The sequence below is a fragment of the Nipponia nippon genome, unplaced genomic scaffold, assembly GCF_047370975.1.
Source record: "Nipponia nippon isolate SJK-2023a ecotype South Korea unplaced genomic scaffold, ASM4737097v1 scaffold_4, whole genome shotgun sequence".
In the NCBI taxonomy this organism is placed as follows: Eukaryota; Metazoa; Chordata; class Aves; order Pelecaniformes; family Threskiornithidae; genus Nipponia; species Nipponia nippon.
Genome location: NW_028262358.1, coordinates 119,884,624 through 119,902,852, shown reverse-complemented (window position 1 = coordinate 119,902,852; position 18,229 = coordinate 119,884,624). Strand labels below are relative to the sequence as shown.

Sequence of the window (18,229 nt, the reverse complement as noted above, 5' to 3'; positions counted from 1 at the left end):
TTCTCTGAATAGTGAGCTGTGCCTGACCGTGGCTAAACAGCATTTTGACAGCTGAGCCTGCTCGGTGGGTTTCTTGGCTTCCTTGGGCAGTTTTTATAACCCGGATTTTAAACCAAGCATGTTCTCAGGTGTTTCATATGAAGAGTACTTGTTAAAATCAGCTATGTTTCCTCTGCATGTGAGCAAACAAATTATTTTTATCTGTTGGAACAGTATCTTCAGGTGTGAATTGAGATCAACTGTATGATTCTAGAAATTGTGATCACTTGGCTTTTTATAAGTTTAAGTTTATTTAACTAAAGTAAGTTTAATTTTAGACTGGTTCTGTTTGTACTGTGGTGTTAACCTTTGCATGGTTGAGTTCAACTGTTAGTGGAGGAATATAGGAAAAAAAAAATATTGAGTGACACCATCCAAAATGCTTAGGAACATGAAAGCTTCTGAAAAATTAAGTAAGGTAGAGAACCGTCCTTTACTGTGATACAGGAAATGATGGAGGAAAAGTTTGTCTTGTATTCAGTTGAAGGTCTGGTCTTAAAAGTTACTTATTTAGATAGCAGTAGTGTTTTACTAGAAGAAATGCCCGTTTGTCAGTGCAGTTTTACTTGTGGAAAAATAACCATGTTGATACTAGTGATTAAATTAATTAAGTATGAAATTGTACTGTAATGAGTTTTCAAAAAAATATTAATTGAGCAGCTCTAATCACAAGCCATCAAACCATGTCATTTTTTTATGCCTATTGGGAGACTAGTAAATCTGCCTTTAGTTGCAATCAAAAATTGATCAAAAATTAAAAGCAGTGCTCCTATAAGTATTTCTGTATTTATAGTAAAGGACACTTAGTGATACCATGTAGAAATTTTTGTCCAGTGTAAATGTCTTCAGATTAGTATTTTTATTTCCATTATTAAACCTCTCATTTTTAGCCAAGCCTTATCTTTTTCACAGCGGAGCAAAATCCAAAAAAGAAGCATGCCGTTTTGTCCAGCAACATCATCTGATTTCTGTGCTCATGGTGAATCTTGACCTTTGGTATTAACTTTTTCCACTTAGCTGTGGAGGGGTTTTATATGCAGATTTTGAGTGGGAGTAACTGAAGGAAAACTGACAGATGATAAGTCAGGAATACGATCTGATGACAGCATTTTTCCTGCCCTGATTATGAACTCACTTATTCTTAATGAAAAGGCATAATTCTCAGCTTGTGTTCAGCATAGCTAAAATAAAGCTAATTGATCTTCAGTAATACTAACTGCTATTTGCCATTTAAAATTTAAATCTTGCATATAGAATCAGTAGGCAGAAGCGGCTAGCACTGTTAACAGGCTGTCTTACACAGGACAGTCAGCACCATCATGTGGCAAAATCCTTCCACTACTGCAGTGCTCTATTTTTTTAACTCAATACTAAGAGAGACTGGAAGGGTTGATGACAACCCGTTTAGGTTTTTTGTTCATAATTCCCCCTAATGTTCAAATGTCCCAAAGCAGGAAGACAATTCTGCCCTGGATGAGGTTTTTTTTGCAGAAGTATGTCTATGATCTGTTTACTTCCAAGTATTCCTGTGAAAGAAAATCGGTGTTTTCCTGTTTTATGGTTGGAGGGCTGACACTTAGCGGCTGCAGGACTTGTCCGAAGGCAGTCAGTCGTAGACCTGGCAGTTCAGGCACTCGGCTGGGACGGAGCTAAAGCAAGTTTCCAACCCTACCCCCAAATCCATAGCCTATGTAAGCATTTTACATTAGACCAATACTTGGTTAAAAGCAAAGTCATAGGAGGGGAGGATGGAAAGAGTCAAAGCTGAAGGTCAGTCTCTTCATCCCAGTTTACTGATTTACTGCCCTGTAAGGGCAGTAACTGTAAAGGACCGTAGCTCCTCACTGTAACCTAACAATAATCTTTTAAATCCTCAGTACTTTATGCATGCCTGACTGAGCTGTAGCATAGTTTTACAAGGAAAAGTAGAAGGTATGTTCTGGATATCCCACAGGGTGTGATTAGGGAACATGGGCTGAAGAGTATTCAACTCACATTTGTGAAGCAGCTTGGATTTTTTGGTGTCCTGTATGTTTTATGTCAGCTCTTCTGGACAGTATTCAATTAGGTCATGCAGTCATTGAACAATAAATGTTTTTTTGTTTGATTAGCTATACTTAATTTGTATCTTGAACTTGTAGGAAGGTATACTTTATGTAAAATAAATCCAGTTATTCAGATAAATAGTCATTTTTTTCCCCTTTTTTCCATAGATAAATTGTGCTGCTTGTATGTATGGAAGAAGTCTAGTTACAACAAAACTAAACACACACACACACCACCACCCCCACCACCCCCCCCCCCCCAAAAAAAAACCAACCAAAGAAACCCAAAACAAACAAACAAACAAGAACAAAAAAACCCCTACCTTTTCAGGAGGAGATCAGGTGAATTCATAGAAAAGCGAAAGCGGTAGCAGGACAGAGAGATTCTTGACTCTTAGCTGTCATTTGCAATGCAATAATGTGAATCCATAATTTCTTGCTACTGTTTCATGTCAGTAGAAAGACATTTTGCTTGCTTTAACATAATGTTTTTTGAGTTCAGGTAAGTAGTTTATGTGTTTTGATAAGGTATCACTTAAAACACTTGCATATCTATTTTTCACTTTTATCCGATGTTCAAAGAAAGTATTTCTGACAGCAGTTGCTTTCTAATTGATTAGCATTGTAAGAATTCTAGACAACATGGGTTTTTAAAATGTTACGGTGACTTATTTTGTCAGATGAAAAAGGAGCTTTGGATCAGAAGCCTTTGAAGCCACAGGCTCCTCAAGTACCACCCAAGAAGCCTATTCCTCCAAGCAAGACTAACAGCTTACTGAGAGCAGGGCTTCTGCACCCCAAACGTCCAGATAAACCTGTTTTGCCATCATCTGTATCCAAGTCAGTATAACTTAAATCGTATACACCAAGTATATTTTATTTGATTTGTTGTTCGATCTTCCTGCATGGATGAGGTGGGAAGAAACGAATGTTTTAAGGGTGAAAAGGATGCAAGGATAAGTCTTGCCATACACCTACCAGTGTCTTGGTTCACCAAGTTCTTATCAATGTGAACTTATAACTTTCTAATTCTTTGAGATGTTGAATCCATCTCAGAATAAATACTCCAGCATAACTAACCCTGGGACAGATGAAGTTACAAATCTGTGGGCTACTTTGCTTTAAGACTGCCCCATAATGAAGAAGTTGCAGCTACAGTAGCAGGATGGTGTAAAAGAATGTGGACACGGCAATTGAGAATTATTATTGTGTTGGAAAAAACCTGAAGATTTGAGCTGCATCAATGTTCAATATTTCAACGCTTTATATAGAATAAGGTAGAAGGAAGGGAAGAGTTGAGCACAGTTAGTACCTGTGCTAAAGGTACTCAGTGTTGCTCATGTGCCCGGCTGGGGAAGAAAGCGTGCACTACAGAACCACACCCAGTCTCTGTAGTCTGTCTTGAGTATTCTCAGTTGAGTTACTGGACAAATAGGGAGGGTAATAGCAAGTAATCGCTCACTATTTCTTTTAGATCCACTTTTTAATTTTTTTTTTTTTCTCATGAGTTTGAAACAATTGTTGATGGTGTTTCACTAAGACTAATTTTGTATCAATACCCCCCCCCCCGCCCCCTCAGTTTCCCTTTCTGTCTCCATCAAAGTATTTGCTAGATCCTTAACCAAAGCTGTAAATAAACTGCTGACGGGTAACTGTCCCTCTGGGACGTTTAGTTGACTCGAAAGAACCATGAGAAAGTAAGGTCATGATGGATTTGGCCTTGTACAAATAAAGGAGCAGACAGCTGCTACATCAAAGAGCTTGCACCTTAAATACCTGCAAAGATACAGGGTGGCAGCAAGCATTTGTCAAGGTTTATCTCTTTTTACAGCAGGTCGTGTATAGCTGAACCAAAAGGAAGAATATCTAAAAGGAGAAAAGAGTGAGGAGGGAGGGCAGTGGGGAAAGGGAGTGTGGATAAGGCACGCACTTTGGACAGTTGACTCCAACAGAGGATGATCTAGGCAGAGCTGTCTCTGATCCCACCCTGTGCAGCCCTGGGAACACCGGAGGCCTGACTGAAGACTTAGACCATTGTCACTTCACTTCTGTTTAGGTTTTCAGTATGTAATTGTGTTATATCACTTGGTATTTTGGAGAGTTTCCCAAGTAAAGATTTTTTTTTTTTTTTTTTTAAACCACAAGTCATGTTCCCCTCCCCCATTTTAGAAAATAATTATGGATATAAAGGGATACACATGTGCAGTTAAATAGAGGTCTGTAGTAAACTGTGGTCCTTTAATAATTAAAAACTTTAAATCTTAGGGGTGTTTAAATGTCTGAAATTTTAACGTTGCTCTAGGAAGATAAGGCTGCTATCTCTTTTTCTACTGCAATAAAACTTCCAAATAAAGGATTTGGAAGATGAGTTAATGGCAGGGACACATTGAAGCTGAAAACTGGTCAATTTATCTACTTTATTTTTATGCTGTGTCATAAATGATGGCAAGAATTGTAAAGAAAAATGTTATCTCTTTTTTTTGTTTTTTTTTTTGGTTGGTTTGTTATGGTGGTTTTTTGGTTTTGGTTTGTTGTTGGGGGTTTTTTTGGGTTTTTTTTTTGTTTGTTTTTGGTTTTTTTTGTCCCTGGATGTTGTTACCAGACATGCAAAGAATACATGGTAGAATAAAAGCCATATATACAAAGTACTTTATTCTATACCCAGAAAGACATAACTTGTTCTTGGCAGCTTTTCTCTTTACAGGAAGATTTTGATGTCAAGGAGTCTGAGTATGTTTCTGAATATTTCAAGAGATATTACTGAAGGTGCTATTCAGCTCTCTTGTTTTCCATTGCACTGAAATGTAATATTTTAGATTTCAAGTGCCAAAATGTGCCATATAGTAAAAGTCTTGGATTATTTTTACAAAGGGATTGTACATGTTTGACAACCTCTGCAAGAGCTGGAACACGAGAATTAGCTTTTATAGGAGCAGAATTGCTCTCCAAAAGACTTGATTTTAAGCAAGGCTTTAGGAAATGATAAAGTCTGCTGAAGTTTTTCCATTTACTTTTTTGGTATGTTTCAGTTGTAAACTATTTAATCTCTTGACTACGTATGTCTTGTCTTTTTTTCTTTTTTTTTTTTTTTTTTTTTCCCCTCTTCTTTTTTCTTACTACAGATCTAATGGAGAAGTTGTTTCTCTTCGACCAAAATCTGAAGTTGAGCCAGGAGCAAAACCAAAGTTAGACTCTGAACCATTACCACTTAGACCAAAATCAGTAGAGGTAGATTCACTTGTGGTAAAGAGCTCTAAAGAATCAGGTAAGAAAAGAATAAAAAGCTCTTTTGGGTCTTTCTGTTTGGATTGAAGTACTTTACAAGGTTAGAATAAGCTTTTTAAGTAATTTACTCAAAATGCCACGGAGCGCAATTATGCCTGTTCAGTAGAAAGTCTGTTTTTCTACAGCTGCTGTAGGAAGCTGAAGGTAAGAGTCAGCAAGCGATGAACAGATGTGAGTAGGCTGTTTGGAGGTAGTTGATGAGCTCTGTGTTGTAACAGATGATAGGAAGGGAGGAACATAGGTAGTGGTTTGTTCTTCTAATTTGAAAGCATGGGTTTTTTTGCTGTCACTTTTATCTTGCGTTTTTATGAAATTGTTTTCCTTACTGACTGGTTCTGTTTGTTCTGCTCTTGCATTTCAGATAACTTTTGCTTTTCTAGCTAACTTGTGTATTTTTAGTAGTACCATTACCTTCAGCATTCTGTGACTAAGTTCATAGATTATGACTTTATCATACCTTAAATTTGGGCCAGCATGCTATATTACATTTGAATTTCATGCTTATGGCTTTGCTTATTGCACCTCGAGCCAAACCTAGCATCTCTTTAAATCTAAATTTGTCCAGTAAAAACCTTGATATGGGTTAAAGCAGCCACACTGATGATCAGGCTCTCTGAGCTGTTACATAGCTACATTTTGTCCTTGACACTGCAACTGGTTTCAGTCTCTATGTGCCTCTTAGGCAGAGATCATCTGCTGTGGGCATATTTTTTTTAAACTCTAAATTGTTTTCATTGTATGACTAACCACTGCAGAAAAAGCTTTAGTGGATTGTACCTGCAGTGTTTGCCTTGCATATCTCAAATGCAACCTTTCATCTCTGAAGAGGTTTTAGTAATAATACATTTTGAAATTGTACTGTAACTTGATGGGGGTTTTTTTTAAGGCCAGTTATGATATTCACGTTGTAGAATAGTTGATCCTAAAGTGTAATAAATTCATCTGCAAGATAAAATTAACACATTAAAAAACTGAAGCAGTTTATGAATAGAAAAGAGTACTCCTCATTTTTTCTATTAGGCGTTCTAAAATGTGCTTCTAAGTGTAAATGCTTTGTATGAGGAAAGGTTAGTTCATGTATATTTTTAATACAGAAGTTATGTACTTCTGAACCACAAAAAGCTGGACTTCAGTAGGTATTAAAATATCCTGGAAATATTACAAATACTATCAGTGTTACTTATAAATACCCTAAAGTATTTATAAGGGTTTTTTTTCTATTCCCCAGTAAAATCTATACATATGCTGTGATACGCCTTGTTTTAAAGATTTTGTATTGGCAGTTTAACTGTTGCCTCTATTTAAAGGTGAGTTTGAGTGAGGGTGCGGAGGAAACACTTTCAGGCCAAAGTAACCTGAGAGATGAAAGAGCGATGCACAACCTAGCCTTAAAAATGTAAGCTTTGTTCTACTCTTCAGATGTTTATCTCTAGGATTGTGCTAGATGTGTTACTGTATGGCATAGTATTATTTATCCCTAGGAAAAAGCTCCCCATGAAAGCAGATGGAACTCTTTCATTAGGTGCAATTATCTTGACATCTTTAATAACCAGAGTGCCAACATAGTAGCTGTGATATTAGATATTCATATATATATAAAAAAATAAATTTAATACACATTTTAAAAAAAAATCTATGAATTCTGATTTGCTGACATAAGATTTTACAGGCTCAGAGAGAAATTCAAAATTTTAATATCTAGGTGGGGCAGGGGGTGGGAGTGGGGAATTTGCAAGTGGGTGAGGTCTGTTCAGTGGTCCTTGTTGGGCGCAGAGCAAGTGGAGGCGGCTCAGGCAGTCCTCCTGGGGATGCAGCACTGACAGCGTCAAGGAGCTGCTATGGGATGAAAGTTTCAAAAGTCTTCTGTTGTGTGAAATTGCTATCGTTGCATAAGTCACTTGTAGTTTCAGTGCTTTTGTGAAAGGGGTCTAGTGCAAACTCCTGCCAGTAAAATATAGTGAATCTCATGCTTTATGTCTCTGTATGCATTCTGCTGCTAAAGATGTAATACTCCATGCAGCAGCTAATGCTATATAAAGCTCCAAAGGTGTTGGGTCATTCTATAAAGTTTAAGATTGTTTAATCTTACAAGAACTAGATTAGATACTAAAACATGGGGAAAAACATATGGCTAGGGTTGGCAACTCCCTTAGCAGGGTCTCTTTTTTTTTTTTCTTTTTTTTTCTTTTTTTTTTCCCCTTTAGCTTGAGATCCTGAAGTGAATGAATTTTTAGAAAACCAATTTCTTTAAGTATGGGTTTATTTTTTTGCAACTTAGTTTGACCATGAAGTGTGGTGTAGGTTCAGCCACTTTCAGTTTAGCCTAAGGAAAAGCTGTAAATATTTTGTATCTATAGGAAAAAAACAACCCAGACCAAAATTAGGCCCCCAGCCATCGGATAAGGATAAATACTCAAAACATTCAGAAACATTGATCATGTTGAAATACCTCCTCTTAAAGCTTTATTTGAAAAATTGCATAAATGTTTCTCTGTTTGGTTAGAATTAAAGTATTGTAAAAGACTAAAGCTGTAATACTAGCATGCTGAACATGTAAAGCAATTCTGTTTCTTCTACAAATGTTTCTTTTTCCTGCTTTGTAAAATAATTTTTTTGTTCAGAATCTTTTTCTAGACATTCCTCTCCTTGACTTTTCTTTCCAGATTTTGTTTCCTATCCTGTTTGCCATGTTTCCCTTCTTACGTGTCAGGAAATTACCCTACCCTTCTCCATTTTGGTAAGATAACAATCTATAAGGAAATCCAAATGCTTTATGCCATACACATAGCCTCTTCTTAACGTCATAAGCGTAATTTTCAGTTGCAGTTATTGATACTAAAATTTTTGGGTTTCAATTTAAAGTGCTTTTTATGTTTCTTTGAATGCCTGTTTTCCTTAGCTGTTAAACAAGAAGTTACTTTAAGTATACTTTTCAATTAGGAAGTTGTAGACGTAACAAAATAAAACAAGAAAAACTTTACAGTCCATCTATTGATAAGCCAAACATAGTGTTTATAGTGAAATGTGTTCAGTATCTGGAGGACTTCTCGTGTATTTAGGTTGAATGGCTTTATCTTTCAATAGCACAAATTAGCCAAAGACTTCATAGTTGCATATTTAGTATTATGGGTCTTGTAAAATAGTATTTGTGAAAGTCACGTATTAGGCACATGCTTAATTGTAGCAAATACCTTACTGTTGCTCAACTGCGAATTTAAATATTCTAAAGCTTATATCTGTCCCCTAAATTTTTGGGGTGCAATCTCAGCAAGAGGAGTAATAGGAAAAAGGGCTGCCATCTTCTCTTACTCTGCAGATTAAAGTGAGGTCTTGTGTTCTAAAATATGGGATACGTTTCACTTCTATCATGGGTTTTTAAACCCCAGCCACATGAGGTCTTGGAATCATAATTTCTTTAGACACCCCTTCAGCTTTGCTTCTTTTTGTGAAGGCTTTTTAAGACAAACTGGTATGAATACACTATGAAATCTTAACACAACCTCTCACCTAATTGTGTTTGTTAAAGCTCCTAGCAGTTCTGTAATGTATGGATCCGTGTTAAGGTTGCAGAAGAGACATTTCTAATAGTCTGTCTTAAGTAACTGCTTAAATTAGCTCATCTTTCTAGATAGAAAGGTGCTCTCGCTCAGCTTTAAAATAATTTTTCTTGCTCAAATTATCCCCAGATGTATGGTATTGCTCATTTGGCATTATATGGGATTCCCTTTTACGATTACGCACAGGCTGTCTGTAAGAAAGTTGATTGATAAATCACTTTATTGATTGAAATGGGTGTAAATTGTGAACTTTCAGTGGGTTTCACTGGTATCTCTATTGGTTTCAGTGGGGCCAAGATTTTTTCCTAAGATAATTAAGAATGCTGTTTAAAAAGAAAAACAAACAAACAAAACCCCCAAGCCCACAACAGAACAAACAAAAACACCACCACCAAAACCACAAACCCAAATCCCCACCAGCCTGTGTTTAATTTATTCCCTATAACAAAGCAACGAAAAGGTAAGAAGGAAAATGCAAGTACAGTCAGAATTCCCTCTGACTGTGATGGACTGGTAATATTTTAATGCTGAGAAATTGTCTCAGGTGTAGAATTTCCTTTAGAAGCTCTTACAAATAGGTGAAAAAAAAAAAAAAACCTGGCTTTAGTGTCATCCCACCATCATAATAGCAACTCAATTCCCAATTCTTATTTAAATTTACTGCCAAATGATTTGTCATTTCTGCAGAATGACAAAAGGAGGATCGTTTAAAGGCAAAAATTACTGAGATGGGGGAAAGGGCGCATATATATATATATATATATATATATATATTTTTTTTTTTTTTTTTTTTTTCTTTTCCTTGCCTTCTTGTTACCTTTTTAGTAATACCTAACTAAGGTAAATCCTGATTTACATTTTGGCATGGGTTAGTGCTCTGGGATTACTGATGACTGGGTAAAGAACATGAAGATAGACCCCTTGGTCACTATTGCTTGACTTCTAATAAGTTAAATATTTTATTGGCACAGACTACAGCAGAAATACCTTCATAGTTATTTATTTTTCCCTCATCCTCTTTTCCGTCAGCCACTTGCCATTTCTCACTCTTCTGTTTCTTCCTTCTTTGTTTTTCTTCCCTGCTTTTTTAAATTGCAAATACGATTACATGTTTACAAAAGAATGTCTTTACATTCTCTTTAATAAAATTAAAAAGCAGCAAAACTGATTGGTAACAAATAGTGTTATAAAAGCTAGTGTTTCAACAAGGCAGCGAATGATGAAGTAGGTATGTTCAGAGCTGTCTGAAAGATGTGAATATTTTAAGGACTTCAAGGGTAGTAGCGCAGAGTTAGAAGACATTAAAATCAGTTAAAACATTCAGTGGACAACTTGTTCCTACAGGTATAAATTAGCTTTGACCATGTATGAGTAAAACTTGGTTTAATCAGATGATTTTAAGTCATTCAAACACTGAAGTGGTATGAACGGTCTGGCTCAGTGTTCTTAGGCTTTTTTCTTATCTGACCTGTTGCTATTGCTTCAAAATGAATGTGGAAATCGGGAAAGAAGTATGATAGCTTCTGTTTGATAAATGATAATGTAATGTAAAAATCAGAGCTTTCAAGAAAAAAAAAAAAAAAAAACAAAACACAACACCCCCTAGTCCCCCTAAAAAAAACCCCAACCAACTAACCAAAAACAAACCCCCAAAACCCGAACCTAGAATGTTACTTTTGGTGCCCATAGTAAATGCTGTGTGGCATTTTCATTAAACATTTAGAGTCTCTAGAATAAGTCCAATGAATTTGTGTTGTAAAAACATGTAGAATACATATAATCTTATGTTGATGCTTAAAGAAAAAACCTGTCTCGTTGCACACCTGTTGGCAGGTAAGTATTATTTTTGTGAAGAAATGGGTAAGATGTCAAGTTGTTAACTAGGTGAACTACTTATGTTATTAGATTAGGTATGTTCTGTTCTTCCTATTAATAGGTTTTTTCCTAAGGTTGTCTCTTCCCATAGGATGTAAAAATTTTTCTACTGATCTAAGAGAGTTTACCTAGCGCTATGAGCATAAAAAGACTAATAAGCAGAGAGAGCTGTATGATTTAATAAAGTACGAGAATGGAGTTTTGAAATGTTCTATTACAGACTTCATGAAGTCATGTATCGTCTTTAGACGAAGTACTGCCCTGCACAGAAATGTTTGCAGTTGATGTCTTGTTAACTTACTTTCACCAACCTGTGGACATGTACTTTACCATGTTGCTTTTGGTTTTGTCTCAGTCACTAAACTTGGATTTTCATGCTTTTCATGCAAGTTTAGTGACAAGAAAATATGCTCTCTTAAATAGTTGAATATGGCTTCTTTCAAAAAATCAGTCATAAATATACTTTCCTCCGGATTCTTGTTAGGTCTGTTTTATGCTGCCATGTTACTACAGCACTTCTTCTGTTGAGAACTTGAATTTAAATGCTAGTTGAATTAATTCTTAACTTTTTTCAAGGGGGAAAATGTGGTTTCCCAGATATGTCAAAATCATGTAGCTGTTTCATATGGCTCATGTGTTGTATATGCTGAAAATCTTTGAAACAATAAGAATTCTGATAATTTTTTTTTCTTAAGGAAAAAAGTGATAAAAAAGGATGCAGCAAAACCTTGTGGTCTTGATGGTTGTCTGTGTTTTCATCTTTTTCTAGATCTGTTAAGCTTTGATGATGTAATAGCTACCTCAGATAATCTATCGCACCCTACTGCAAACCGACCCAAGATGCCTGGTAGGAGGCTGCCTTCACGTTTCAATACCAGTAGTCCTGTGAGTATATTGGGTGTGTTTTTCTAGTAGTGAACTAAGAACTAACTTCCTAGGAAACAGGGTTGAACTGGGAAACAGTCTTACGAACCATTTACCTGAGAGCAAAATGCTGCAGGGGTTCAGTTCCTATAGGCTTTGTCTACAGGAATATCCATTCCCAGGAGGTAAGTGTATGTAAAAGAAACAACGCGACTGCGTTGCAGCTGAAGGAGTCTTTCTGTTCTGTGGCGTATTACTGCAGTAAGTACTCAGCTCTTCTGGCATCACTGATGATGAAATAGTTGTTGTGCATACGCACAGCTCTGAAAGTGTCTATAGTGCCTTACAAGCCTAACAATAGGCTTGTCTTTGGCCACAACAAATTTGCAGTTTGATGTTGCTGTAATGCAGGGCTTGTGATCTCATGTGCTAAGACATGAGATTGTCCGACCATGAGAACCAGGTGGTGCAGAGTCCTTGAAGTCAAATTATATCATCAGATGTTGTATAGCTCAGTCACGTCGGTTACCATCTACAGTTACTGCCTGTTAATGTTTGTGTTTTACAGAAGCACCTACAGGCTCCCAAAAGCATCAAGTACTTAAGTACTGCAGAGATGCTTGAAAATCCTGCCCAAGATTCCTATGTTTGATTTAAATTCAGCTGAATGAGTATTGCGGGAGAGGAAAGTTCTGACTGGCAGGGAAAGAAAATTATGGTAGTCTAGCAATTTAAGGTGGTTTTGGTTTTTTGGTTGTTTTTTTTTTTTCTTTTTACTATTGCATCTTTAGAAACATGTGGCAGTTCTTTTCTTTTTTTATTCACTTTTTAAATTTTTTTTTTTTTAATTCTAAAAACCTTTTCATTTTTTATGTATGGTTTACCAGGCAAGTCAAAATGTGAGTCCAGAAAAAACTTTGAAGGTGCAGAAAGAAGAAGAAAGTGCCAAACCAAAGCCAGTTGAATCAAAAAAGGTATGATACCAAGGAGCTAGAGAAGTACCAGGCAGCTAGGTGTTCTGTTCATCTTGCTCGTATTTCCAGTATAGATTGATGCAACCATCCAGATGCAAACAATTGTATTTAAATGCAAGTGAGCCATGTCATATAGTATAAAGTTCATAGTAGAAATTTTAGTATAAAGCTCATTTATACTTTAGTATAAAGTGCATCAGTTCTGATGAGAACTATTGTATCAGGTAGCATGAAACCATGGTGGTATTTCCCAAATAAGCTTCATGTCTGCTCAGCCTTTAGTCTCCCAACAGACAGAACAACTGAGCAGATCAGAAAGGTGCACAAAAGATTGTTTGTAACGAACCAATGGGCTCCATTAAATCACAGTGGGTTTTTTTCAAGTTTAGAGAACTGCAGTGTGAGTACTTCTTTTTTAGTGACTACAGGAACCTCAGGGAAATGCATAATAAAGAGCTGTGTAAAATAATTACCTCATACTACAGTCGTCCATTTGAACTGGACATTGTTTTGTACCTTTGGGTAGAAAACTAAGAAAACTTATGCACGTGTAGCTCCCATACCAGTACAACCTGTATGCTGTAGCTCCCATACCAGTACAACCTGTATGCTGTAGCTCCCATACCAGTACAACCTGCATGCTGTAAGTGTTCATAAAGATTTCATTTCTTAGCTTTCTACCGATTTATTTTTTAGCCATCTGCCTTCAGTCCACCAGTTCCATCTTCATCTCAGAGACCAAGTTCTGTTATAGTCAACTTTTTTCCTGGAGACATCCAACTTAAAGGAGAAACGGATGATGAAAGAATTTCTGTGGAAGAGCTCAGGACTCAGATGAATGATTTGATAGGTTTAATAGATGCACTGAAGAAAGAACATGGGTAAATATTTTCATTATCAATCTGCAAAAGAATATATAGACATCTTCCAAATGTCTTTAATGCCAAACTTCTTAAAAATAAAAAATTATTCTATATTAATATATTAATTCAGAACTTCTGTCTTTAGAAGTTGATCCAACTAGATGTCCTAAATATGTACAAACTTGATGTCAGAGTATTTTTGGAATTTGTACACATTTTTCCTTTCCTACTTTGCGCTCCTGAATTCGTTACAGCTTTTTGAAAATATTTCGTAAATGGTTAGTACTTTCACCGTAACGAAAAATAGGTAATTTTTGTGGTATTTAACGTTAGTACATGTGCTGGCCTTGTGTAACACTATGCAGAAGTAATTGCAGCATTGACATCACTGATAGCAGGGAAAGATATTACTGAGCTTTTCAAATTGGTGATCATGGTGGCCTCATCTGTGTGCATGTGGTAGGGTTGTGTTTGGGGAATGATGTAGAAGAAAAATATAATTGGTATTTGAGTAAACATAGTAAAGACCAATCTGCAGGAAATGGACTTCTTCTGGTTTTAGTTTTGCAGCACAAACATTCTTTTTGGTCCTATTTAAATGATGACTAGTGCTAACCAAACTGGCTTTTAGAGTGACCTCTTGATAGGTTATAAAGCATCAGGACCAGGTAGTCTCCAAAGTAAACTAGTAAATTATGAGTTCTGAAGATTAATGAAAGTCTTCAGTGACTTGCTGATAATTCTTATCACTTTCTTGCCTGAACATAGTCATGAAATAAAACATGTTTTAGGAACTTCCTATCCTAAAGAATTTCTGTTCTCTATGTAGAACTTGACAGGTTATTTTGGTTTAAATTCAACTCTCCAAGTAAGATAACAGTACAAATTTTTAAGTAGCCTACTTAAAATTGTCATAATAAGTTAGGGATAAGTGCATAGTGATAGGTAAGTAGTGTTGAGAGTTGGTGGAAGCTTGTGGTCCCCCAGATTTGAGTACCAGTTCACTAGTGGGCATGTACTTACATGTAAGCTTTATTTATAAGAGGTAGCATCAGACAGTTGTTACGTGAATTCATCGTGTAAAATATAAACAAGGGCTGTCCTTCCTGTTCTGAGTAACGTGAAATTTTTTTACGCTTCTAACTCATCTTTCTGATATCTTAACTACTATTAGGAGAGAACTGGAAAAACTAAAGAAGGATTTGGAAGAAGAGAAGCTGTTGCGCAGTAATCTGGAGGTAATATTAGCAATTTGAAGGCAGTAAGGTTTAGAAGTATGTAGGCAGTGTTCTGGAATTCGATGCCACAAGAATGTCTTAATGAACCTGCTCAACCTTTTTTTTTTTTCTTTTTTTTTTTTTTTTTATTGCTGTGTTACTGTGTGAGTGAATGAATGCATCAAAGGCAGTTAGATGTGTATAGAAGATTCACAGCTCATCTTAGCTCAGCTTTCTTTATCGGGAAAATTACTTTCAACAATACATATGTGTCTTGGGATGTGAGTTCAGTTTAGTGTTGCTAGATTCTGCTCTTTGCTAGAAATATGTCCAACTGGACATGTTCCAAGAGAGAAGATTAATACTTTGCTTTTGTAAGACTTGAAAGACAAATTTACTTTATGTAATCAACAGAAAAACAGAGCAAAAGTAAACTTTCCTAAATTTTTGATGAACTGTTTAAATATTAAGTGGATCATTTGCCGAAAGAACAGAATGCATCTAAAAGATTTCCTTATGAATGAATGCCACTCTTCTCAATTTATTGATGAAGAAGGCTACCTGCATTGCAATATGGTGCCATTAAGTAGTTAATAGGATGAGCTCATTGTAGAAAATTATTTCAGTCTGGTACAAAAGGGCATTTTATTTGTGAAGTAGTACTTCTTAACTACAAAGCTACTTTCGAAACTTGAGAAGAACTTCTGGTGATTCCTCTTTTTAGTGCGTCTCCAAAGCAATCAGTGAAGTAGCCTTAAATATGCACTGGGAATGAAGAGGAGGTAACTTCCATGTGTCCTCTAAATCCATTTGAAGAAATACAAATTAATCGCGGCACGGTCTTTTGCATGAAGGCTACCTTAGGAAGTTAGACTGAGGTGATGATGCAGTGGTACGCAGGGACGTGTCAAGTGATTCCACAACCCAGCTTTGACTGCTTTATTCAGAGTGAATTTCTCCAATGAGATGTACCAGAACTATAGGCAATTTTTAATGATTTTAAATTCTTGTTTGTTTAGCAATATAGTATTATAAATAAGCTGTAAATATTGAGCTGTCAAATGCCGCTGTGTTATGATTTTATTTACTTAACTGTCTTTGAAATATAAAGATTATGATTTTGATGAAAGCTCTGAAGACTTTAGGTTATTGTTACTTTAATACTGACTCTTTTTCTTTTCAAAATGTCCGTTTTCCAGCTTGAAATAGAAAAATTGAAGAAAGCAGTGATGTCTACATGAGACAGCTATGGACTCAGTGTTTTTAACTTGCCAGGAATTCAAAGCTGAACACAAGGAGAACTGACTCTTACTTCATAATAATGGATGCTGGTGTTCTACAGTCTTAAAGAAAAAAAAATATAGTAAAAAAAGGAATATAGTCTTTTATTCAGAGAGATGAGAAGACAAAAGAGAATAATGGTGTAATTTTTTTGCCAATATAAAAGAGGCCTTATTTCTTACTGTGCTGGAATTGCAAACCTTATTTTTTGGTTTGCTTGAAAATACTACTGAATCTGTATAGAAAGGAGAGGGAATTCTTAATAGATTTTTATTGAGTACCTGTAGCTTAATTTTTAAAGAGATCTATACTATAAATAGGGTGATCTATCTTTACAACTAATCTGTAAAATAGTCTATTACGAGGGCTGAAATAAATGTATCGTAATTGTAGTCACTACTTTTCCCCTACACGCAAAAGGGAATATATGATATTTGTACAATTTTGGCAGTCTTACCCAGGGTTATGCTGTTGTGCCTGTCTGCAGTGAGAATATTAATAATATGCTGTTTATAAGTTGAGTAATGAGATAGGAATTTGTTAATGCAATGAAGCAGGTGAAACTCCTATGCATTGTAGTAAGAACGAATGATCTAATCTGGGTAGTTTAGCAGAACATTTTGTCACTTGCACTATTGGATTAAAAGGGGATTTAGGACTGAATCATGAAGTTATGACAAAATTGACTTTTACAACCACAAAATGCAAGAAATACAGAAACAAGACTAGAATCTAGTCTGAACTCAACCTGTTGTGCCTAAAATATTACAGCATGAAAAAGTAAACCTTAAGTCACAACATCTGTGGTTCTGTGTATCTAAACTGAAGTCATCAGTCTTTCTAGTGGTTAAATATGCATCTTGATCTGTTTTTACAATAGACAGGTTTTGTTTATAATATGTCTCCAAATAAATCCCTTTGGAACTTTGATACTCTCAAAAGGTCTCAATATTTATATATTTATGCCATAAACTTTATCAGTATATTGTGTACCTCTAAATTTAATAACATCTTTGTATTTTAATGAGTGATTGGAACGGTTGCTTTGACAGCATTGTGCTGGTTTCCAAAACAGCGTCTTTCACGTTTTATGGAAAACAGTTGAAATCTTGTGGATTGCCATTATCTTTAACCCCTGAGCTCAACACAGTGCACCAGAAAAATATACAAATAATATGCAAAGTGATGGGAGACATTTGGGTAAAGACTTAAAAAACCTACAGCTTTAGAAAGCCAGTCAAATGCATTAGTTCTGTTAGCAATCACCTTATCTCCTTTTGGTCTACTAGAATTTAAATGACAAAAGCATGCCACATAGTTTGGCAATTTCACCAGTAAGAGAAGTAATAAAGTTTCTATTCGTGGGAATATTCATAAATATAGCAATTATTTAATATGTCACTTGAGCAAGTGACGTGGAAGTGTTACTTCTTGAGAGTATACTTTTTCCACAGTTGATGCATCATAAAATACAAACATCAAAAAGTCAATTGGAGGATGTTTGTCAGTTGCTGATTTAAATTGTTCATAAAATTTGATTAATATACTAGGCAAATATTATGTAATATTTGCTAGTCACATTGCTAATAAGCTGATTCAATATTAATGCTTTTAACTTCTAATTGCCTAGATGCATCACAAATGAAGACTTGAGCCAGATCTTTATATTGAGGAATAATGTACAGTAGTAATGCTTCTCGTCAGACACTAAACTTACTTAGAATTCGTACCTCTAAGTCGGGTGATGAAAAGCAAGAATTGAGCCTAATGGAATAGCCCATTTTGTTATACAAGCTCTTCACTGTGATTAGAGCATGAAACAAATCTTGGAATGGATTGCTCTACAGAAGTTGTGTCTGCATGTGAACTTGTAGAGACGAGCAGAAGACGACAATCAGTTAAAACCACAAATGAAAGGTGTTTGTTATTTAATGGCCTTTGTTCGCTATAGCAATAAATGACCCAAGTGCAATGACTTGATTTAATAAAACCCTCCTTTAAAAGTAGCTGCTATGAGTATTTTTAGCCATAAGGAAGTTGCCCTGATACATGTCTGTCTTGTCTTCAGCTCGTGTTATGTACTCGAGTGGAGGGGAAGAGGGTAATGGTTTTGAAGACATTCCACAGTACAAGTTCCTACGAGCAGTATGCTTCACTGACTTGTTTACCGGTGCTGTAAAATGATGCATGCTATCCCAGCTCAGCAAATAAAATAAGCTTAAAAACCTG

At 35.8% G+C, this 18,229-nt stretch overlaps 1 protein-coding gene across 2 annotated transcripts in view; it reads left to right on the top strand.

Moving 5' to 3' along the window:
- The window catches only part of CD2AP (CD2 associated protein), an 85,027-nt gene extending 66,798 nt beyond the window's left edge, over positions 1 to 18,229 (top strand). For both annotated transcript variants that reach the window (XM_087776997.1, XM_087776998.1), the window contains exons 12-18: positions 2,765 to 2,924; positions 5,207 to 5,349; positions 11,571 to 11,686; positions 12,553 to 12,639; positions 13,336 to 13,520; positions 14,677 to 14,740; positions 15,919 to 18,229. In XM_087776997.1, coding sequence (XP_087633123.1) covers positions 2,765 to 2,924; positions 5,207 to 5,349; positions 11,571 to 11,686; positions 12,553 to 12,639; positions 13,336 to 13,520; positions 14,677 to 14,740; positions 15,919 to 15,960 — 797 coding nt within the window. In that variant the 3' untranslated portion in view covers positions 15,961 to 18,229. The remainder of the gene's footprint in view (positions 1 to 2,764; positions 2,925 to 5,206; positions 5,350 to 11,570; positions 11,687 to 12,552; positions 12,640 to 13,335; positions 13,521 to 14,676; positions 14,741 to 15,918) is intronic.